This window comes from Lichenostomus cassidix, chromosome 2 (assembly GCF_008360975.1).
Source record: "Lichenostomus cassidix isolate B80296 chromosome 2, HeHo_3.0, whole genome shotgun sequence".
Lineage (NCBI taxonomy): Eukaryota > Metazoa > Chordata > Aves > Passeriformes > Meliphagidae > Lichenostomus > Lichenostomus cassidix.
Window position 1 is genome coordinate 114216801 of NC_139482.1, and position 23828 is coordinate 114240628.

Here is a 23828-nt window from a genome sequence, read left to right on the forward strand (position 1 = left end):
ACTCTCCCTCAAGTTCAGTATTTTTCTTAAATGGAAATACTTAAGATTTCTACTACTTTTTCTTTCAAATATGTGCTTTACATTATGCATTTAAATCCCTTGAAGTTTCATAAATCCATGTATGTTTAAAGCTTCTCAGTGCCACCAACTATATATATAGTTAAATGAACTTGGGAGTATTATTTTAAAAGAGAGGCAAAACACTAAAAAAGCTGCCATATATGCAACGGTAGCAAGAGAGAGAAAATCGATTCAAATAATTTTAAATTAGTACTGACAAAACCAGTACTGATGAAATTAAGCTGGAAAATAAATGTGGAATGGTTATAGGTATGTTTGCTTCTGATAAGGTTTATAGTTAATTTTAGATATAGTAATTCATAAGACATAATTCCTAAAGCTTGCTGGACAAATCTCCTTTTATTGCCAATATGTGCAAGGCCCAAAATGTTCAGCATATAAATGCCAAGATATACATACCACGAGTCTATCCAGCCTTTCCTTATTCAGAGCACCAACTGGTTTACTAAGGTCACGAAATGTTTCAGGCTTTGTCAGATCTAAAAAAAGCCAGAGTTATAGACTCCAAGCACTCTACTGGACATTAATGTACTCTAATTAATATTTAAAACCAAACAAAAAAAACCCCCGAACAACAACAAAGCAAACAAAAACCAACACAGAACCCCTTCAGTAATTTTGTCCCTCCCTACTATCTGCAAACCCATAGTCTTACTGTAAATGGCTACTCATCTTTTTCCTTCCAAGTACATATAACCTCACACTTCTTGCTTAAGAACTAGTAGGTAATGCATGTGACAGTTATTACAAGTAGTATCATGTAGTCAAGGTCCTGCTACCTAAGGCACAAAAGGAGCTGGTATCATGTTCTTCCTATTCATTAACCAATCTGTCAGGCTCCAGTTATGTCCCACCATACAATCAGATTGAAGTGTTTGAGCAGGTGCTGATGAATAACATGAGATTCCCCTATTCTGCTTCTTGCAGAGGGACACAATCCTCAAAAGGACAAACTTCCAACACAAACTGCACTGAGACCCATAATCAAGGAGTCTATTTAGGCACAAGCCTTGTCAGCCTCCTGCATTCAATTTGCAATGCTAGGAATTATAAAAGAACACCTGGATTCTATACATTACAGTGCACCCAACTTGTTCAAAAAAAAGAAGTCATTTTACTGGTTCTTTTCCATTCATAAGAATCATAAAGTTTATGAATGCTTCATACTGCTGATTTGCAAAGCAGCCAAGCAGATGTTTGGTACATACTCTGTATGTAAGAAGTGCAACACTTAGCAGAAAAAGGTAAGGTATTTTGTCCCCTAAATAAGAGGGGAGCAGTAAGACTACAAGAAAACATCCAATATCACTAATGCCAGGTTGATTTTGATGTAACATGAACTTCATGCAGTGTTAAAGGCCTCCCCACACATTTCAGGCTGGACATGATGCAGTAACATGCCTTTTTGTATTCACATACCTAACACTGAACTGGAGTAGTCTGCTATGATCCAAGGAAATACAGGATACTGGGAGAGATCATTGCAGCTTCTATCAGCCAGATTGTTGAGATGAAGAAGATATTGGTAATTTGATATATGTCCTCGTTGCCACTGCAACATGTAACTTTCAGCTGTGTGCTCTGCAATATGATTTTCTGAAATAAAACATTAAGATTTGTGAGGTTTGGAGTTTGACCCGCAAATTATACTGTGATTAACATTATGCAAGATACTATAAAATAATTAAGGGCAGAGTTTCTTAACAGAACAAGTTAGAATTAATTGGCAACTTCATGTTTCCATAGTTACCATACTTCACACATTTTTTAATATCTCTGCAAACAGGCCTAAATTGTATTTTGCCAAAAAAAAATCATAAATAAGGAGTGCTGAAATCAAACACAGAAGAACAGATGAACATTTATGTAGGAATGGAAAAATATTTGAAGACTATGAACAACTTCCTCGGCAATCTGGCAACCTTTAAGAATTCGAATTTCTAGAAGCAGTTCAAATATATTTTCCTACTGCAACCAACAACACCCACTATCAATAACTTGTGGAAAAAAGTCATGTATGTACACGAACAGGATTTAATTTCAGATCCACGGAAACAGAGGGTAGAGGAAAATAAAACTTGACACACACTCAAGAAAGTAGGAATTATGTACCTGGAGTTCTCTTTGAAGTATAGACAGGAGCTCAGGAAATTCAAACTGCACTACTCTCTGCTTATTAGCTATAATGTCAAACTATGCTGCTGGAAAGCTGGATTATGTATTTATTTCTTTTAAAACTCTTTCTTTTATTGATTCAGTATACAGCACCTCGGCAAGTGCCCAAAATAGCAGAATTGAAGGGCTGCAACCATGGCATGACGGCAAGAAAGGAATTTGGATTAGATTATGGCAGGCCTCTATTTTAGCTCAGCAGAGGCTGAAGAAACATATTCCAACCTTTCCTTCACCTTAGTACTTTAAATTCTACAAGTAAAACGTGTTAGCACCTTTAAAGAGAGGGTCTTCTGCTGTCAGAGACAGATACCAAGCTGCTACAGACACTTTTAAGAAAAAAAAAAAAAGGTGAGCCCTTTCTCTAAGCTCCAACATCAGCAGCATTTTCATCTACACCTTGAAATTTCACCTTAGAAAATTATCCAGAAAACAAAGTCTGAAGCATGATGTCAGAATCTATTTCCTTTTCAAAGAAAAATCTAAGAGACTAAAACAATTGTCAGGGGAAGTTATCATTCTTTCTTGGCCTTTCTATTTTTCTTTGTGAAGCAGGAGGGAATGTCAACTGACATTTAGGTGAATTCATTAAAACAGAACTAGACTCCTGGTACAGTAACAAAATCGCAAAAAAATACATAAACATTTTCGATATTGGTGGTAAATATGAGTTTCAGTGTTTCAAATGAAGCAGCATTACTGAAAAACTCAGCCTTTTTCTCCTTTTTTTTTCCAGGACAGACACATTTAACAAGATTCTGTTGAAGATCTGCAAAAAATATGCATCAGTTTCTAGGAATTAATGCATACAAGATTTAATAGAAATTAGCATTTAACTGTTTCAGAATGGTAATTTTCATCAAGCACTCCTAAGACTGAGGAAAGTTCAGGTACTTATGTGTGCACTGTCAATCCACCTGCCACAGGAAGTTCTTCAAGGTCTTAACTGAAGGCCTGGGGGATCCACACACAAGCCAGTGTATGTTTTTTCAGCAAAACACAATATAGCTGAGTGGATCTTACTTATCCCTTGTTTTCAACATAGTGTTTTGTGCCTTTGTTTGTATCACTTGTTTGTTTTTTGGTTTGGTTTTTTTTTGGGGGAGATGTTAAATGACAGTGCATATCAAGTTGCAAGTCAAAAGAATTAGTTGGACCTTAATAATGCCACCTCAGCTTTGACTTTCAGCTCTCCAAACACAAATAAATAGATGCTATTTCACAACATTCATTCTGATCTTTGCTTATTTCTATCAAAAATTGTTATGGGTTATATATCTGCTTAGTCTTCTCATGCTTTCCACAGATCAACAGAGCAAAACCCAGACAAACTTCCCTTCACAAGGTACTACACACTACATTAATAAATAAATACTGCAAACCTATATATGTTGCAATAAGGAAATAGACCTCATCTCGATCCTGATAGTTGTAGAATTTCAAGTAGATGTCAGAACATAGATCATTTTCTGTGCAAAATACTTCGAGTCCCTGAAAAGTTAAAGGAGAGGGAGAACAAATGAGGGCAGTTATTGACAAGCTGTAATACGTGTGGTTTTTAACAGAATGCTCCAGTTACTAATAACTAAGACTTATGACTCTACACTGGGTAGCAGTTTTGCCCACAAAATCTAATATATTAAATTTTCTATTTCCAATCATAACAGCATTCCGTTTACACTGAGCCAATATATTGGCTCTGTCTGGATTGATTAAGCATAGGTAATAGACCTTTAATTCTTTGCCTTACTCCATTCATTTAGGCAAAAAAAATGTATTTGGTTTAAATATGTTTTCAGACAAAAAGTTTCAACAAGACTGAAATTTTAGTGGTAACACTGAAAGCATACAACTGAGGTTTCACTGCAGCACTCTCATCATCCTTCAGTCATGTACAGTGGGACTCATCACTCCAAATTATTCTCAGTATGAAGCAGTGACCAAACTTCCTCCATGAATCAATCCAGAGAAAATACACCATGAGAGAGAAATTCATTCTATCCCATGATAAGAGTATGAGATAAATGGAATGAATTGCTCCCTAATGGTACTCCCATCTCCCTTCCCCTAAACTGACGGTTTATGAAAGAAGTTTTTCATCCTTGTCAGAGTTCACTCTATTTTCATCTATTTAACAACACAGGAGAAGAAAACATTTGAAAATCCAGAAAGGATCATTGAGTACTGCTCAATAGAGAGTTTTTAGAACATATGGCTTTTACCTAATGATGCACACTGTTCCAACTGCTCATTTTAAGCAAATATATATACAGTAAGACATTAAAATAGAATAAACACTTGAGCTTACCAGTGGCATCAGCCCATGTCGTCTTTTATAGATGCGGCGCACATTTTGCAGTGTAATTTGTACTACTGGTTTCTGTGGGGGATGGGGGGAGGAAAGGAAAGATAAAGACAGTCTAGTAGGTTTATGTTCTTCTACCTTACCCTCCTTAGACAATCCGAAGTTTTTCTTGACTATAGATACTAGCAATAAGAAAACAATATCCATCCATATCATTTTAGCAGTGGAATAGTGATGCTAAGCCCATATGTTAAAAAGAGGAAGCTTGTCTTTGCTGTTGCTGTTTGCCCGAGTAGCGAAGCAGTCTAGGAATAAGTGAACAGCAGAGTATTATCCCCGAGTCTGTTGCCAGTAACAATGCTCATGCAAGAGAGAAGCAGAACACAACAAACTGTTTTAGAAGGAAGGCATTGGGCGGCTGGGCAACCTGTGCCAAGAGTGCCACCTGGCGGGTGGAACCAGAATGGCACCATTATCCCACTGAAACACCTTTTCCTTGACTGGACTTACTTCCAGCCTGTCAGACTCATACAACAGTTGAGGTAGGAAGGGACTTTTAAAGGCCATCTACTCCAACCCCACTGCAATGAGCAGGGACATCTTTAACTAGACCAGGTTACTTAGAGACTACTCTGACCTAACCTTGAATGTTTCCAGGGATGGGACATCCACCACCTCTCTATGCGAGTGTTTTACCACCCTCACTGTAAAAAATATCTTTTCCTTCTATTTAGTCTGACTCTAGCCACTTCTGGTTTAAAACTATTACCCTTGACATATTGCAACAAGCCCTGCTAAAAAATCTGTCCCCCAGATTCCTTCTCCTTTGGCTATCTCCAATTCCCATTCCCTGGACTAGCTCCAAACATTCCCTTCTCTTGTAACAGACATGATCTCTCTCAAGTCAATGTTCCTTTCAGAGCATTCAGAGCTTTCCCTTTATTTTCCCAGTGTCTGAGTATCCAGACGCCACTGAATCTTCTGCTTGTCTTTTTCTTGTCCTTACAGCACTCAAGTTAGGGAGATTTCTTTCTTCCCCCACAGGGTACCAGAGCATGACAGCACCAGAGGTGGCTCAAGTCCTCAGCCCCCTGGAGGGAACTGGCAGTCCAGCTTTGGGATTAGAGGACGGGTCTAGCTTGGTACTTCAGCCCTGGCCAGACTGTGCTCTGCCAGCCTGCAGGACCAGTCATACACAGATGGAGCAGTGCCAGGACTGCTGATGCAATCTCACATGCTGACAAGCAAATTGGAATAAAAATTACTCTGAGAATTAAAGTTTTCTGGTAATCATGCTATTGCCATGTCCATACTAAAGGTGTATCATAGAATCATAGCTAAGTCAGTGGCCTGCTAAGACCATCACTACTATTTCTATGACAAAGTTTCAGAGCAGTAATCTTACTGCAGCATGTACTCCATTTTCCTCCAGAGAAAGCAATGATTTGTTTAATGGAAATCCTAGCTAAGAGAACCCAAAGTAAACTACATGTATATATATCTCTCACTAAGTTGGAACAGTATCAGACTAAGATTCAGAAATCTATCTTAAATAAAATGTTCAAAAAGTGATCTTCAAATATTAATAGAGAAGGAGCAAAAGACATTTTGTGCTTTGTCAGTAGGAAGTAAACTTTAAGCAAGTTAGCACAGAATGAAGCCTCAGAAGAAGAGATACACTGAATGCAGCAGAGCAGCAGAGAAAACTAATGACCTTCTAAATATAAATGAAAATAGTCTTCTTGAAGATGCACACTATGTGCATTTCAGAGGAATAGAACAGAAAATTAAAACTGTCCACTAGCAGGGCAGCGTGCCTGCAAACATTGTATGCAAGACCATCTATGAGGCACTTACAGGATATCCATTAAGAGGCTGGAAGTACAAGTTAGCATCAGTAACGCACACATGCCCTGGATTAGTCACCAGTGGCGTCACCATCTCTGCTTTACATTCCATATGCAGCGTTTCAGAAATGCTTTGAAATCTACAAGTGAAGAAAAGGAGTAAGTTTACCTCCAGTTCTTACTTTGGTAGAGGCACCCTTAAATTATTTAGAAAGGCTTTAGTTATGTTATTGCCTTGGGAGAGCCGAATGGGGACTTCACTAAGCCTATTTTACACAGGAAGGAAGTTCTTTACTGAGACCTCCACTTTAACAGGCACTCCAGAAAGGAACACTGCTACATTCTGCTTCAGTCTCAGAGCAGTAAGCCAGTTCACTTTTCTAAAACTGGGGATTTATTTGGCATATACTGATGCCCATTTCAGCAAAGTCACAGATAAATGAAAGTTTTTGGAGAGAAATTGACACGTTCATCTTCACAACACAGAATTTCCCACTCCCTATTCCAGATGCTTCAGAATACAAAGGAGCTAATTAGAGAACTTACACTAACTCAACCAGCCATGTAAGTATCAATGCAGTAGACTAATCAACCAACAAGATGAAAATGATTCCCCAGTAGAAAGTAACTAGAAAAGTACCTGTTTTTATCAAATGAAGTTCTAGCCAAGCGTGATTGCAATATAGCAGTTATCTAACGTGGAAGGAAAGAAAAATTAATATGGTCTCTGATTCAAATGCAATGAGAACTTAATTATTAAACAGTGATATCACAATTTCATTATTAAACAGGGATATTAGAAATAATCAGATACTTACCATGGCAGCTTGATCTCCCATCTTATCTAGACAAGAAGCCCTGTAAAGCTAAACAATGGGCTTTAAGTGAAATAGAACAAGGATCTCCCAAACAGCTCAGAAGTCAACAGAAGCAGGAGGGGCTTTATTATTCTTGGTGACAGTATACTAAAAGATCTGTTACTATTTCTTTTTAAAGTAGGACACATTTGTTCACTGCTACTGCCATGTTACTACTCTGTCTGCATACTGCCACCCTGCATGCTAAAAGCTAATATGGGTCACTTACAACAGCTGTCAGAACTAGATGCTGAGTTCAATTCTACATTTTAAAAATAGATACTCCACGATTTTCACCTTGAGAACAAATAAATCTCTACATCAAAAATCAAAATATGTTGTGATATCAAATAACCACATACCTGATGCAGAGTTTGCACAACATCTCCTACTTTCCCAGCAACATCCAGTTGGAATAAGTGTTCTGTTCTACCCTAAAATTAAAAGTATATTTACTACAAATGAATTTCAAATGAGCTCAGTGGAAAAAAGAAAAATCAAACTAAACTAAAATAAAATCCCCCAAATAATAAAACTCTAAACCCTGGTATAACTATGCTATCTTTGTGCTATATTATATTTCAAAGATTCCAAAAGCAGATGTAAAACCTGACCTTTTTTTCTTTACAAATATATCTTCCCCGTGAAAAGCTCTCTGTGCAGTATTTTGCTTGTTGTTTAATACAATACAACACAATAGCTTTGAAGTGAACAAGTTAATGTAGTGCAAACACCAGTAAATGTAGAAGTAGCACCTGTTCTGCCTATTTTAATATCAGCTGTTTTAATATCTATTTTAGACACATGCAAATATAGAACTAGCAAATGATGTTACATTTAAACAGATACTGTATTTCTTATATATGAAAGGTATCAGCTCATCAAATCTTTGAAGACTAGGCAAAAAAAGTGTCATTGTCATCTATGTAAGTAGTTTTGAGCCCAAATCCAATCACAGCCTATGTTGACTAGTCATTTACAAAAGCCTCACTAACACATCTCCCAGCATATGTGGCACACTCATTTTTCTCCTATAAAGTTTGCCCAGCTTTATTAAGTATCATTTTAAGCATATTAGAAGCACGAGCATGGATCAACTGGTATTAACTTTACACACAGTTTATATTTAGTAAATGTTGTTGGATCCTTTCATGACCCCCGAATGTGGTATAAAACTGTATCAACCAGTTTCTGTAAGTTTTTGTAATTTCTCAGGCTAGACTTTAAAATCACAAAACCCAAAGTGATCAGTAAGACTACAGCAAGAAGTTGGTTAGTAGATACAACTAGATTAATTTTAAACTGAAGCAAAGAAAAGCCAGATGATCTTCAGTGTAATGTATGTGATCTGAGCTGAACTGACAGCAGTGCAAGAGAAAAGCATGCTTCAAAAAGCAAATGGAACTGGATTATAGGGAGACATGAAATTCAGTAGCAATTTAGATAAAAGCCTTGTAACAGTTCACCCAGAGCATCATCTTCCTTCAACAGGGAAAAACACAGCTCTCAGAAATTGTAGTGGATGGTCTACAAGGATTGCTTACAGTCAACAATGTGTAAGTTTTCGTGAGCAGTTGTCTCTGTAGTTCTCCAGCCATATGCAAAGACAACACCTCAGTATTTTGTAATTGATCCGAAACAAAGACATGGAAGATTAAATGTATTACTCAATTCCAGCACTCAGTGACATATATGGAACTGGCAACAATTCAAGTAGGAGATTTCTAGCAGCAACAGGAAAAAAACCTAGAAATGATTAAAGGTGAACTAAATTTCTTGTTTTACAATGCAGAAACATAGCTGCACTTTAGCAAAGTAAATTGTAATGGTTAACTGTCAGAAATGTTTTAGTTGTGGATGAATCATAACTTAGGAGAAAATGAAGTGAAAAGCTTTCCAAACAACCTTTCTGATTCTTTTCTTTTTCACTGTGTTGGCAATGGGATAAGGTGTTTGTGTGATACTTAATAAATCTTGCACATGGCTGCAAAACAGATAATGGAAGAAGACAAAATAGGTTCAGCACATGAAGAATTACCAGAATAAGACAAAGAAAAAAATTTCAAAGTCCTAGTTTAGAGGCAGATCTAATCACAAAACCAACCCAAAGCAGTTGTTTAGAGAACAGAGATCCTCTTCTGCCTCTTTGCTGCTCACTACAGTAATGCAAATTTATGGACTCCATCACTTGAAATTTCTTACTTGAACAAAAATACTGAGAAATATAATTCTCTCTTTTTCAATTCTTGGGCAATATGTTAATTAACTCTGCATTTTCATTTTGTGTTTGTGTCTTAACTAGTCTCACACTTTCAGCAAAAAAAACCTTACTCAGGCTCAGAATCAGAGCAGACCAGCAGAAAGCAACAAGGAGTAAGCTCCAATTTCTGCTGTGAGCAGCCTTATCTGCCATTTCTTTGAACTGAGAAGCACTCAGCTGGGAAATACCAATTAGCAATCTCTCATCTCAGGGCTGAGCAGAACTGAGGAGAAGCCACTTATGCAGGATGCAGTGTCCACTGTACATGAGCAGTCAGCTGACAGCTCTGACTACTGAGCCCATAGAGCTGCACATCAAGGTAAATGGCAAGGTGTCAACTCTGCAGCATGTCCTCCAGGAAATATCAGAAAGCCACCACAGAAGAATCCAAACATGTTTTTTCAGTATGCAATTACTTTTTTTTTTTTTAAAGCTTTCTTGTCATATTCCTCAAATGATAATTATCTTTCTCATTCAGAAATGAGAACATAAATTCTTACAAAACTCCAGTTTGCTAGGAACAGTGAAAAAACACATACTTACTCTTATTGTTTTATAGGGTGCAATAATGTTTCTTTCCTTAATGAGAAAAACCTGAAAAAGTAACAGACATTACAGATTCACACTCTAAAAAATAATTCATACCTTAAATATTTAATCAGGAGTAAATACAAAGCTAAGAACACTGTTTAAACAAGTGAAATACTGGGTTGCAATATCCTGCCTTAACTACCCTGGATAAACTTCAGAAAAACAATGAGCTTTTATATCAGCTAACTGCAAGGAGGGCAAGAATCCAATTTAGTCCAGAGGCTTACTTCTACAGTTGATTAGTGGGCTTTTATCCTAATCATATGACCTTCGAGGAGTTGCAATACTAAAGCAAATACACAGCTACATTCAACAGGGCAGATCCCCCCCTGTTCCACTGGCCCAAGGTTCTGCCCAAACAGGAATTACCCCAGACAGGAAACTCACAATATACACTGTGCAATCTTTCTCAAATGAATGCCTTTCTTCTGCTGCTAAACGTTTTGCTTCCAGCTCCAACCACAATGAACACCAGATTTCCTCCCTCATCCAATATCATGCTTTTGAACAGTTTTATTTCTCTGGTACTGGCTTCATATCTAAGAACATCTTCCCTCTCCAAAACCCACATAAAACTACTCTCTTTCTTCAGAACATTCTCACAACTCCTATAAAAAGACTTGACTGCTAGCACACTAATTTTCATGCTGTGCCTTACTATCCACCATCTGAAAGGCAACTAGCCAGAAATAAGTTGTGGTTTTCCTCTGTTTGTAGAGAAGGCTCAAACTTGCTAAATCTCAGGCCTAAGCTCAGGATTGGTTCTGAACTGCACAAAACACACTGGACTGCATAACCTCCTGTGTTCTACTCCTGGACCACAAGACTTGGTCCATCACAGGTCCTTTCCCAGTGCCTCGGTTTCTTTCCTACAGGTAGCACACCTGTGGTTCTACACTCCAAGGCATCATGGCAGCAGCCTCAAAACAAGGGCAAGTGCTAAACTTGCAAGAATGGATGTGTACCTTGCTCTCTATCCAGAATCCTTCCAGCTGCTACAAACATCCTTCCCCATTCCCACGGGCTGACAACAGAGCCAACCTTCACCAGACCAACCTTCACCACACTGCTCCAAGAAACATCCAGCTAGAAGAAAGCATGTGGTAGGCTTAAAACCCTATAAGCTCAGAATACCTCTCTATGTGCTACATTAAAAAACAATGATTATTAGTGTCTTTCATCTGACATCAGCATGTACAGACCTAAATCAGGCCATGGGAGAATCAGAATGAGAAACTTGCTTTACATTTATTGCTTTTCTGCAGGATAACTACACTGAGGATCCCACATTACATAGGAAATAGACATAAAAGGGGTTTTTTTAAACTTGTAAGCTGAGCAAAAACTTAAGCATACTGTACTAATTTACTATTTTTGAGGATTTTCCCCCAATTTTATCTCAAGAAAAAATACTGAAATAATCTCAAATTATTATTCCCATTTACTGTATTTTAAAGCCATTAGTTTCTAAGTTGACTATTACATAAAGAAAAGCTGCTTATCCAGCTATGTATTTACAGTCTTTTCTGAGTCTAAAAGGCAAAGATGTTTAAGATGTTCCAAGTATTTGCTATATGCAGTTTCCTACAAGGCCAAAATTCTACTTAGGAAAACACATTTTTAATTAGGTCGTAATTTGTTACAATTACAACTAGTGACCACTTTACACTTGAAAGCCCATATGCCTTTAACACAAAATACCAGCATTTATGATGCCACCCAACTATTTCAGAACATTTCCTCAGAGACAGGAAGATAACTGGCAAGCTACACATGGAAGGAGTGTGGGGTGCTAAACACTCTTGCCATCTTAGAAGTTAATTCCTCTTTCCTACAAGATGTTTTTTGATAATCACTTGTTTTTCAGAACATATAGTAAAGATCTATGGTGGAAGCATTGCCTGGAGCAGTTAGAAACACTTTTTTAAAATCACTCAGTACACAAGAATACCTGCCAACTCAAGCAATAGATTACACAGTATTTTTCACAGAAGCAATTTCAGAAAGAAATTAAATATACTGATTACTTCAACACAGACCACAAACTTCTCTGGCATAGCCAATACTAAATGCTTGAGTTTGTTTTTGACTGCAGCAACATGTAACTGAGCAAGGCTATCGATTTTGGACATTGGTAAAGAGATTTTAGAAATATACAAGAGTATTTAAAACTGTATTTCCCACCTCAACTCTGTTCTATCCTGAAAGGAAAACAAACTTTTTTTTTTTTTTAAACTTTTACAGCTTTGGAACACCTATCAACTGCAATTTTTAAAAATTTAAAGTGTATCCACTTGGTTAACTTCTGGAAAGAATATATCCACAGTCACAACTCTTGACTGAAACTTGACAATGATATTTCAGGACAGCTTCTGAAAACTATTTGGTGGACATACAGCTCAGTCCAGAGTTTCCACAAAGTTGAACTGCAGGGACCAAGATGCCTTTGCCATTACCTCAACATGCTGCAGAAAGTAGACAAAAGCAGGATAACAAGACCAAACTAAAGACAATAACAAGTTTTATTACAGTCTATTCTCCTTTTTCATTCAATTCTAAGGCTGCCCTAAGCGCCTTTATAAAATGCACGGTGCAAAAAGTTCAGTTTATTGAATTAATGACTTAATGAAGTCATTAACAGTCGCAATTTCCAGCATCAACAGCTTCACATTAATGCTAAGTTTTTGACACTAATTAGTTTTGGTTTCAGAAAACTTCCCACACTTGGACTACAGCTTTGAGGAAAAATACCATTAAGGAATGTAAGCTTGCTAATTTATGTAACCTCACCCATTTATACATCAAGAACCTGTTATATGCAGGTCTTACCTGGTTACATACAACAGAAATCCCTCCAGATGTATTCCTAAAATATAAATAAGATATTAGAAATTATAGGCATTCCAGCTTTAAGAGAAGTTAAATACATACAGTTTCCCAAATTCACCTACCGTGTGAAAGGGTTTTTTGCTTCATTGTCTTCTGGGGCTTTAATACTAATGCAGTCTCTCAATGGTATCTGCAGCAAGTTATAAAAATATATAATCTTTCTTAAAAGCTTTTTAAAGAGATTCTTAAGTAAAGAAGAAATTTAAGTTTGCGCTGCTTACCTTAATAATGGGCTGGATATTGTCATCTGGTTCAAAAATAATTGACTTTGAACAGATTTTTAGGGAGCCTTGGAATTTTCTAAAAGGAACAATAAAAAAAAAGTTGTGCATGTGTTCAAGATACATGAGCCTAGAATGAGTCCAGCAAATTAAAGTATGTAAGAGCTTTGTACCTTTCATCTTTGGAATCTTTATTTATAATATGATTAGCCGTGTGCTGTTCAAAGTAATATTCTTCCAGGTTAAGAAGAAGCAGTGAAAACCTACAAATAAATAAAAATCATTTATTCTAGGAGAAAATACCCTGACAATTAGTACTCGTAATAAAACATATCAGGTGTTTAAAAAGTCTTCACTGATCTCTTTGCTGTGCCCCACACCCCAATAATAAATTAATTTAGCTTTTCAAAGTAACAACCTTTATGGAAAATTCGTGTACATGTGAAGAAGACTAATCAATGCTCTTCCAGCATATATAAGGTTAAATATTTGATTCCGATGTCTTAGGTAGAAATTATTCTAATATAGCCAGGCTTTCTGCTTTAACCCTGGTCAATGTATGCCAGTCAAAATATGCAATGACAAAAAAAGGAGGGGCAGGAACTAATCACTTAGAATGGATGGAATTAGATTGTTTTGAAGCCAAGCCAAATCACACTGGTCTAAAGTGTTAAGTGAAAACACTGGCACAGATTTTACAACACAGCTGAGTCACTCAACGGGTACCGTCTGAGGAAGTATTACCTTCCTCACCAACCGTGTTTTGTACTTGCTCTGTACCTCGGTCTGTTTAACCCCACAGGGAGCCTGTTTGTGGACTGATCTGATCAACAACAAACCTCAACAACAACAAAGCAAAAAGAGGAAACCGAAGTCTTCCAAAGTATTTAATTGCAGGATCATAGTAATGCCAGTGCTGGTACCAAGTACATACAAATAGGCCAGATTAGAGGAAACATGAAAATGCTTTCTCTACCAACTTAACTAAAACTGCTGCAAGTGATCAAAACTTAGCAACTTTTTAACAGGATGAACACTTGGTGACTGAGTGTTTCAGCTGTAGGGAATGTCAGTGGATACTGGCATGGCAGGAGAAGCAAAAAACATAACTTCAGTTGGAAGTACAACAACTTGCTTGTATACAGTGCTGATCTGATCTGTACAAGTACTTAGTATTTATTTACACCCACACTTTGAGCTTTTTGTTCTTTGCTCATGACATGCTTCACTAGAAATGCCTGTGAAAACACTAATAAACACCAAGAGTCCCCAGAGAAGTATTCAAACGGCAGTAAATACGTCAAGAGTTCACAAAATGAACAAAGTGAATCGAACAGCCTGTTCATTAAAAAAAGCCTATTACACAATGGAAAAAACAGCATTATTGAAAATACATCTTGTGCACTCAAAGATTTGTACTGCGGTTGTCATATTAAACAGAACATAACAATAAAGGTTAACTGTAACTACAAGTAACAGTGGGTCTATACACTTAAAACTGCTTGTATGCCCAAGATACTTTGTCCTCATGCTCTCCTGCTTTGTCAAAATGGCCTTATTGCTACCTCTCCTCTCTTAAAAACAGATTTTTTACAATCCCATTGTGCTGGTTTTGGCTTGATTTTCTTCACAGTATCTACTATAGGGCTTTGTTTTGTATTTATGCTGAAAACAGTGTTGATAATTCAGAGATGCTTTTGTTATAAGCTGAGCGTGCTTAAACAGAGTCAAGGCCTTTTCTGCTTCTCACCCCACCCTGGCAGTGAGGAGGCTGGGGGTGCACAAGGAGTTGGGAGGAGACACAGCCAGCACAGCTGACCCCAACTGACCCAAGGATTATTTTGTACCATATGACATTATACTCCGGATATGAAACCTTAGTAGCTTCCCCACAGTTACCATTAAATGTATCAACCAGTTGAAATAATTTGGGACAAACCTAAAGTTCCTGGTTTTGCAAATTCAGGTCTTGCAAGTTCTATCACATTTTTAAAGCTTTTTAATAAAGCTACATTAGGATGTATACAGAGTAATTCACCAATAGACTGTTCTTCTATTATGTATAAACATATACATTCAATTTATTATTCAGAAGCCAAAATATTTAAATAGTAAAAAAAAAGTCACAAAAAAAGGTACAACCCAGATTTGTTTGAAAAAAAAAAAATCTATTCTCTTTCATCAGGAAACAGCCACTATTGGCACAGGGAACAGGAACTCACAGAAATGGCATTTATGGTCCCACGACGACTTTTTTTTCCAGGAAAACTGATAATGCCTGTTCAATAGAAATAATTTCTGAAATTCTTCTTTCTTGGGCTCTTTGCTTTGTCTCTACCTATTCTTCTGACACACTCCTCACATTTTTGTGTTCTTTCCACAAAAGAACATCTTTTGTGGAAAAGATCTGTTCATCTGTTGACAGCACTTGTAATTACTACTTTTAGGACTTTGGTAAATGAAGGCATCTCTCACGTATTTAAGACACGGCATGTTTTTTACGTGAAACATTGGCTGTTACTCACAGTAACTATAACACGCTGAACATAAGCCAAAATACATAAACCAAGAGAGTTCTCTTTGACATTTTTCATTATAACTGTCTCCATGAAACTGCTGAATCTTAACACTTGAAAGTTTATAAATCAATTCCCTTTCCCAAAACTGGAAGTTGTAGGCAAGAGTTTGAGGTATTCTTTCCCTGGCATAAAACTCACTGCTGCTGAACCAGATGATTTCATAGGAGAAAAAAAAAAAAACAAACAAAAAAAAAAGAAAAAACAAAAAAACCCCAAAAAAAACCCCCAAAAACTGAACAGCAAAGAAATGCACAAAAACTCAAGATAAACTCTTCATACAGGCTAAATTGGTACTGTGGGGAAACTGTAGGTTTATTCCTTTTTGAACACCATGTTTGCTAGCAGCATCCAGTTTATCCTTTTGCTATTCTCTCTGAGTCTCTTCCACATGAGTACTCACTCCCTAGGTTTAGAGAGACAGCATCACTGTAGAGCTTCTTGCTGGAGACCAGAGACCTCCTGTGCAATGATCTCCTGCTCACTGACCTCATCTTCCTGTCTTGAAAATGGGTTGTATTGCTGTGGTGGCAACTGTTAAAGCATTTTTCCTTTAAACATTGTACATCATATAGGCTAGGTGCATTTTCCACATTTTATCTTCCCCTCCCACTCTCCACAGAGCATTCCATGTAGTTTTACATTCTCTTCCATGCATTTCTGTGCTTGTTGCTACTCTACTTGCAAGTCCATTGACTCTAACTGCATTTTCCTGTATTTTCAGCCTGCAATGAGTCACTTCTGCAGGGAGACAGAGCCAGATATCAAATCTCCACAAATGCAACCACAAATCTCTACTCTTCTCAAGCACCCACTGCGATTGGGACAAACCTACAGTCTGTCCCAAGACTATGCCACAAAAATTTTATATTTATATAGTGCCACAAGTGAAAGCAAAATTTTCAGGCTTACACCTTAACTACTGGCTAAAAAATCTAGACCACTTCAAGTTACTGATAATGACGAACTCTGGAGATTATGATGAATGATCTCTGGAATAACCTTCTGAAATTTTTCAACTTATCTCAGTCTTTACTGCTTAGGTATTTAAATTTCATTTGCCTGTGTTAATGATCCATAGAGTTGTCAAAAAAAGGAAAAGTCGATTTTTATCACATGTCACTAGAGTAGAGTCAGAGCTTTTCATCTTCACAGAAGAAATATCTTCAACATAAATAAACAAAGCCACTGATAGCTACTGTATCAACAGGGTCCTTCTCGAGTACCATCACAGCACATGATGATACTTCAGGCTTGCCAGGAGGTTTAACAAGTATCTACAGATAGCAAGGGCACAGATCAGTCTCTGGCATGTTGTGTAAGTAGGCAAACAGTGCTGTGAAGGCCTGAAAAAAATAGAACATCAATCATAATAGCTATAAAATTACAGCGATGAGGATCTTCAACATGCAACCAAGCAGTTGGACTTTGGACTGAGTGCCTTCCAAAGAGCTAAAGAAGGTATTCCAAAGACACTTGTGATATCCAGATGATTGGTATATGAGATTTATATACCATCAACTGCTATGTGGTCCTACAACAAGAATTTGTATGCACACTTAACATAGATCTAAAATATTAATTTAATTCTGCACATGGCAGGAAGACTTAAAAATCAAAAAATAACAGTAGGAAGAGAATGCATGAGATACCCTGCATAAGAAACTGGTTAAATCTGTAACAGTTGAAAACTCTATTTTGGTCTTCAGCCACTGAGCAGCTGTATTGTTCCCAGTGCTGAGTAATTAACAGCACACACTGTAAGCCTATGACTTTATCACACTGACTTGGAATAACAGCCTGGATCACAAAACCAATGTCAAGACAAATAACAATAAGCAAATCTGTCCCCAGTCTTCCCTCCCTTGCCTTCAAGTCTGACCCCAAGAAAATAAAATCCCCTCAATCTCAGCAGTTAGTCAGGCAAATCATAAGTTTTAAAACGGTAATATACAAAAATGCTTGGGTATCTAAAATAAAAAAGAATTTAGGTTTTCCAAACTTTTAAATTATCAGCAAGAACCAGCATGTAAAAAAAAACAAACCCAAGCCACAAGCCAACAAACAAACAAAGCCCAGTTCTGGTTCTTACACATTTGTATGAGGTCCCTTCAGTTTCTATAAAACACATTTGCCTGATGCTCAAAAAGTTTGTGTTCCTATAACACAGTAATAAATATCACAAAGTTCTTTTTCAGGCAAACAGAAAAGGATCAAGTTTGAAACATTTTTCTTATTATCAGCATGTGGTTCATTTTAATCCATTCCAAAATTAATAACTCAATTGTTATTTGAAACTTCTCAAGTATAAATGATTAATGAGTGTTTATTAAAAATCTGCTTAGAGAACAGTAATGCTATACTTGGAAAGCAAATCGAATACCTGTTGACACAAAATCCTTTGAAATTAAGCAACAAAGCTCACACCTTAAAGCTTATTACAGGGTATTTTTATGCTTGCTTCCTAATAAAGACAGGTTTATGTCCGCCAATGTTGTGGTCACAATGCTATTTAATGGTTTGCAACACACTGACAAAGTTAGTAAGCCACAGACATGTCTTCAGGGATCACTGACCTTTTTTTTCTTGTACAATGAACTTGACATACTAGGCTATCCAAAAATGCCCCAATATATTATTTTGAAAATGACAAAGAGACAAATTACACAAGATTTTCAAAAAAAGTTCAACTCCATGGAAGTAGCTATTAGGGTTGCATTACACTAAAGCTTCTTAATAGTGCAGTCTTTATCCTTGATGTCTCACCAACAGCAAACAAACCTGCAGAAAACCTCCAAGATGATTGTATTTTCTTATTACACACAATACCAGAAAAACAAAAAAAAATCCAAAAAGAAAAAAAGCAGCTTCAGTAGCTCTGATAGTCTATGCTTGTAATGCCTCAAAAACTACTTACAGTTGTGGAGATCAGCCAATTTTGACTTAAAAAGTTATCACATTAACAGACAGGCCATAATATAAGCTTTTGTTCAGAGCAGTGTTTTCCCAGGATAGTTCTGCACAGTTTGAATAACCTGGATCAGTCCATGCAATACCAGAAACAGTACCATGTGAAGGGGTTAGGTACAAAAACAAGGTGCTCAGGAACGAGACTTTATCCCTAGGAATGCTGCAGCAAACCTGTGCAGCAGCTCTGCTGTCAGAGATGCTGGGAAAGAGGCAGCTTCACTTTCCAGGGTAAAATTAATTGGTAGCCTCCACTGCCACTATGGCAAAGCCTTGAGCTTTAGAATGGGTGGAAAGGAATTTACACTGCTACAGTTCAGGTTTAATGCAAGTTCTGCATTCAAAAATCAACAGCAGCAGCTGCTTGCAGGGTAAGAAAGAATATCATGCCAGATAAGGGAATATCTTCAATTATAACAATTTACATATCTGGAAAAACCAACCCCACCAACTTAAATAACACAAGATGTTTCCCAGATCCAAAATGGAAAGAAGATTTTCAATCCTAGTTGTGTCTCTCTGTCTGAGGGTATGTGTTGGGGGATAGAACCTACAGCAATGGATGTAGGCACACACATCAGTATAATGCAGGCACACACATCTCTACATCCTTCCAGATAACTTTAATGTAGGCTTTAAGAGCTTTTGCATTGGAACATCATCAATTCCCACACAGTATTAAAAGTATACAAAACCTGGTGTAGCAAAGAGTTAATTTTTTAGGTGTATGAGGAGCTGTTTGAGCTTAAAAGGTAAGCACCTACACTTAAGGGGAGCAGTAAATTAAAGCATGCCAACATAATTTTGCTTGAAGATTTATTTCAAATTCCCGCCTTCATGTAGACCCAGAAAAATTATATTAAGAATAACTGAAAAATTCATATGCCAGTTACTTGGTATTTTCTTGTGGAGGGAATCAGTATTCCTTTGAGAAACATCTCCAGGTAGAAAAACAGAAAAACCTTTGCCAAGAAAAACAGAACTCACTGCCTTTTTCAAAGGGCTCCCACATAATTGCCACTCAGAAAAGGTCTGAGGAATATGAGTCAAGAACACACCCAAGACACACAGGAAAACTAGGCATTAAGTGTCAACACTTGCAAAACTTCAGTTCATATGATGCCATTCCCAATACACAAGGTCTGGGAACCCAAAGGCACCCAAACATTCCTAGCATTGTTCAAAGTAGGAAGCCAAGAAGCCAATCCCACTTAACAAACTACAACCTGGGGTTTGTAACTCCTGCCAAGATGCTACAAAATATCTTCTATTTTGTAAACAAAAGTGTGTTGCATTGGGCTTAGTTACTCTGCTTGAGGCGCGTGTCCCTCCATGCTTCAGTTTGAATGAGACTTACACATCCAACAACATCTGGAGGGGGGAAAAAAAAAGGAAAACAAAACAACAAGCACACAGTTTATTTTATACACCAATTTCACCTACCAACTGAAGTACTGAACTTACTCAAACTGGACACAGAAATGACGAAGCAAGGACCAGTGCCTTGGCAAAATCCTGTTTATACCACCCAGGAAAGGTACCCACTGATCCTGCTTTAAATTCATAATCTGTGATTGAAGTTTTACTATTTCCATCCTTTCATCAGAAAAGCATATGCTGGAAATCTGCTTGGACACAAGGGCTTCAAGTGGCTGATCCAACACACCTTGCACAACCACTTGACCTGATACTGGAAGTACAGTCCTGATAAGAGAAGGAAATTGCCAGGGATGAAAATGCAGACCAGCCCAATCCAGCAGCAGCCCACAGCTATGCAAAACCAAGTCTAAAATTAAACCTCCTCCCAACAAGAACAAATTATCTGTAGGCCAGCTGTAGGACTCATTTGCTGATGTCTGGATAAAAGCCTTCATTATGCATATTTTGCCTCAAGAGAGACAAAGGCTACTGATTAAAAAAATTTTGAAATCCCACTGCCCAAGCAGCCATCACACCAAAGATCCATCTGCAGCACCTACATGCTGCCAGTAGGTTGCCTCATATGAGTGATGTTTCCAGCAGAAGAGATGAACCCCTCACACAAGGAAGTTGGGCTGAGTGCAAGACAAACCAGCAGAACTATTTAAAGAGCCCCATATCAAGTGTTTACACTTGCCTGCATTTGGGCACACTGCCAACAGAAGTGAGAAATCAATTTATAAAGAAAGCAATGACCTGACCAAACACCACATCATTTAATTTGATGTTAAGTAACTAAAATTGTTCATAAAAAAGGATTCCTGTTCACGAAGGATGAATATTTTAGGGATTAAATGAACTTTCCTGCACATGGGACATTTCAGCATTTTCTTGTTTTCTACTAGAAAATGGCATATAGTCAGAAAAGAAGGTTTATGTAACTAGATATTAAAGTGGACTCACTAATTAGTTAAGAAGAAATATTTTTTTCAGATCACCTAAAACTAATCTGATCTTCCTTCCCTCCAAAGCAACTGCATAAGAAGATTAACTTCTTACTTACCAAGTTTCACAGTACTCTTAACCAGAACTTTCACAGATTAAAGTTGTGCAGAAAGCAATGTACAAATAACAACAAAAATCCAACCAACCAAAAAAAAAAACATCAACAAAAAGCCCCAAACCAAAACACACATCAAATGCAGTTGCCACAAAATTTTTAAAAGTCCTGGTCATCTCACTAAGAAATATCTACACCAAAGATACAAAGATCAATCACAGCTTTTAAGTAGAAGTTGGTGTCTTTAACAGCTACCCAGTACCTAGGTAAAAAATCCTCAGAACCTATCCCTTCAACTAAGTCATAGCAAGCTGTGTTTTTGCTGTTTTAAGGCATACCTATAAGGACAACATGCAACAAAAAGACAGTGTTTCTGATCTGCTCTTTCAAAGATCAAAATATTTTAAATCACTTAAATGCTTTTAAGATTTCCTTATTGAGAAAAGAACTGGAAAAGAGGGAGAGGGAGGGACCTGATATAGGGTACAAAACATATCAATTTACTTGGATTTTATACTGATATCAATTGTTAGGCAAGGGGAAGAAACAGAGAAATGGGTTTGAAGAGATAGGAAAAGCTGCCAGTGCAAATGAGAATGAGACTAATCTTTCATGAAGTGCTCAAATTACAAACTCAAATAATAAGATCCTGCAGTGGTTCCAAGTATGAGCAAAGAAAAAAGTTCCCATCAATAACTGCAGATCAGTAATGCTGACAGACACTGATATGCTGAGTTTGTTCTCAGGGCTTTTTAGAAGAGATTTAGATCCCACTTGGACTCTTTGGGACAGTCTGATGAGTTTTGGCCTTGTTTCTCAGCTTCTCAAAAAAAAAAAAAAGACTATTTACATTAAATCCTTAACAGAGCTAACACAGTCATTTAATTGCTTTTCCTACAATTAAGATGTTTTACTTTACAAGTAAAAATCCCTCTCTTTTCCTTCTACACAGGCAGTATGTCCTTTCTCCCTGCAGCCACTTACACACAACTGAAACCACTGCAGCCCTCCAAAACAAGAAGATATACAAGAAGACAAAAAGTGATCCAGAACACATCTGTACTTCAAAAAAACACTTCAGAGGATGTGGTAGCTTCATGGGCTGTGCAGCTATGAATCAGAATTTATATGGACAGAGTGAGTCCAACTCCTCATCATGTGGTTTTCTCATCAACAATACACAGAGCTGTGTAACCAGCAGAGACCTGCACCAGGAATTTGCACAGGGCTCGCACGGGACCAGCCTGCTGTGCCCCTGGTTCCTGCAGCAGGAGACAGCTGGGGATCCCTGATCCCCCAGAGAAGGTAATGTGTCACTCTGCTGTGTGACCCACGCCGACCTAGTGCTCTCACAGAGACTTCCGAGGTGGAAATATTAAGCTTGCACAAGATTTTGAAACTTTGTGACAAGACAGATAGATACAGCTAAGCCAGGTAAAAGAAAGTGGGACACTACCTAAAAATAAAAGGAGTAAATTCAGGATACACTCGAGCATGTGTGCTAAGCCTTTGTTGTACGTTCATAAACAAAACAAAGACTACAGTCAGCAAGCAGGAACGGGCTAATTGAATCGAACACTTTAAAGACCCAGCACAGTCTGTAATTTAAGGGCTGACAATATACTGACTATAGTGTTCAAGAAAAAAAAAAAAAAGGAAAACAAACCCAACAAACTAAAACAAACTAGTGAAGCAAAGCGTCACGCCACAACTGAGAACAAATAAATATACAAAAATCTACAAGACGCTATTTTCCATGCACTCTATGCAAGGCAAGCAGCATTCCTATTTTCCCAGGTCCTTCCTACACCCTTTTCAGCCTTAACTCAGGGGAACATCAGCCACCTGATCTCAGCAGTGACAACAGCGAGGGCAGCACAGCACCCAGGCTCTCCTCCCGGCGCTGCGCCGCGGCCTCTCCGCAGCCCCGCCGCCCGCAGCTCCGCCGGGCCCTCCGCGGGGCCGGGCCGAGCGGGGCGGCCGGGGCAGCGCCGCTCACCTCTCCTTGGAGTACAGCTCCCGCTCCAGCCGCCGCCTGCGGATGAAAGCCATGGGGCCGCCCGGCAGAGCTGCCAGTGCCGCCGCCACAGCAGGCCGGGCCGGGCCAGGCCAGGCCGCGCCTCAGGGAGGCGGGGAGAGCGGGCCGGCCGCGGCCGCAGCCGGGCTGGCGAGCCCGGCCCGCCCCGTTTGTACCGCCGGAGAGGCGGGGGAAGCTGGCCCCGGAAAAGGCCGGGGAAATGGAGCCGAGCGGCGCCGAGGGCTCTGCGCCCTCGCCCGGGCTGCGGTGTGTCTGCGGCCCGGCATGCACGGAGGGAAGCTCACGCTGTATTGCATTGCGAAACAGCCTTGTTACGTGGGTGTAAATAAAAGTTTTCAATGTAGTGCCACTGCAGTGAGCTCAGTGTGTCCGTAATGCGTGTGACAGAAGCTGTCCGGGCAGGAGGTGTGTTCACCCCCCTGGGTGAAGAACCTTTTCCTCATATCCAACCTAAACCTCTCCTGACGCAACTTCAGGCCGTTTCCTCAAGTCCTGTAATTGCCTAGAAAGACCTCCACGGAAAGAGGAGTTAAGTAAAAGCCCTT

At 38.4% G+C, this 23828-nt stretch overlaps 1 protein-coding gene across 2 annotated transcripts in view; it reads right to left on the reverse strand.

The window, feature by feature from the left end:
• NSMAF (neutral sphingomyelinase activation associated factor) overlaps positions 1–23430 on the reverse strand; it is a 38833-nt gene extending 15403 nt beyond the window's left edge. Inside the window, exons 1-14 of one of the 2 annotated variants that reach the window (XM_085052888.1) lie at positions 23245–23430; positions 13397–13486; positions 13224–13302; positions 13065–13132; positions 12943–12979; positions 10066–10116; positions 7625–7696; positions 7224–7271; positions 7046–7098; positions 6416–6545; positions 4562–4633; positions 3636–3744; positions 1501–1677; positions 481–560 (exon numbers count right to left, since the gene is read on the reverse strand). In XM_085052888.1, the coding sequence (XP_084909014.1) occupies positions 481–560; positions 1501–1677; positions 3636–3744; positions 4562–4633; positions 6416–6545; positions 7046–7098; positions 7224–7271; positions 7625–7696; positions 10066–10116; positions 12943–12979; positions 13065–13132; positions 13224–13302; positions 13397–13486; positions 23245–23297 (1119 nt within the window). In that variant the 5' untranslated portion in view covers positions 23298–23430. Of the gene's footprint in view, positions 1–480; positions 561–1500; positions 1678–3635; positions 3745–4561; positions 4634–6415; positions 6546–7045; positions 7099–7223; positions 7272–7624; positions 7697–10065; positions 10117–12942; positions 12980–13064; positions 13133–13223; positions 13303–13396; positions 13487–23244 lie in introns of those variants that run through there. The other variant, XM_085052889.1, reaches the window with a different exon arrangement.
• Between the last annotated feature and the right edge of the window lie 398 nt (positions 23431–23828).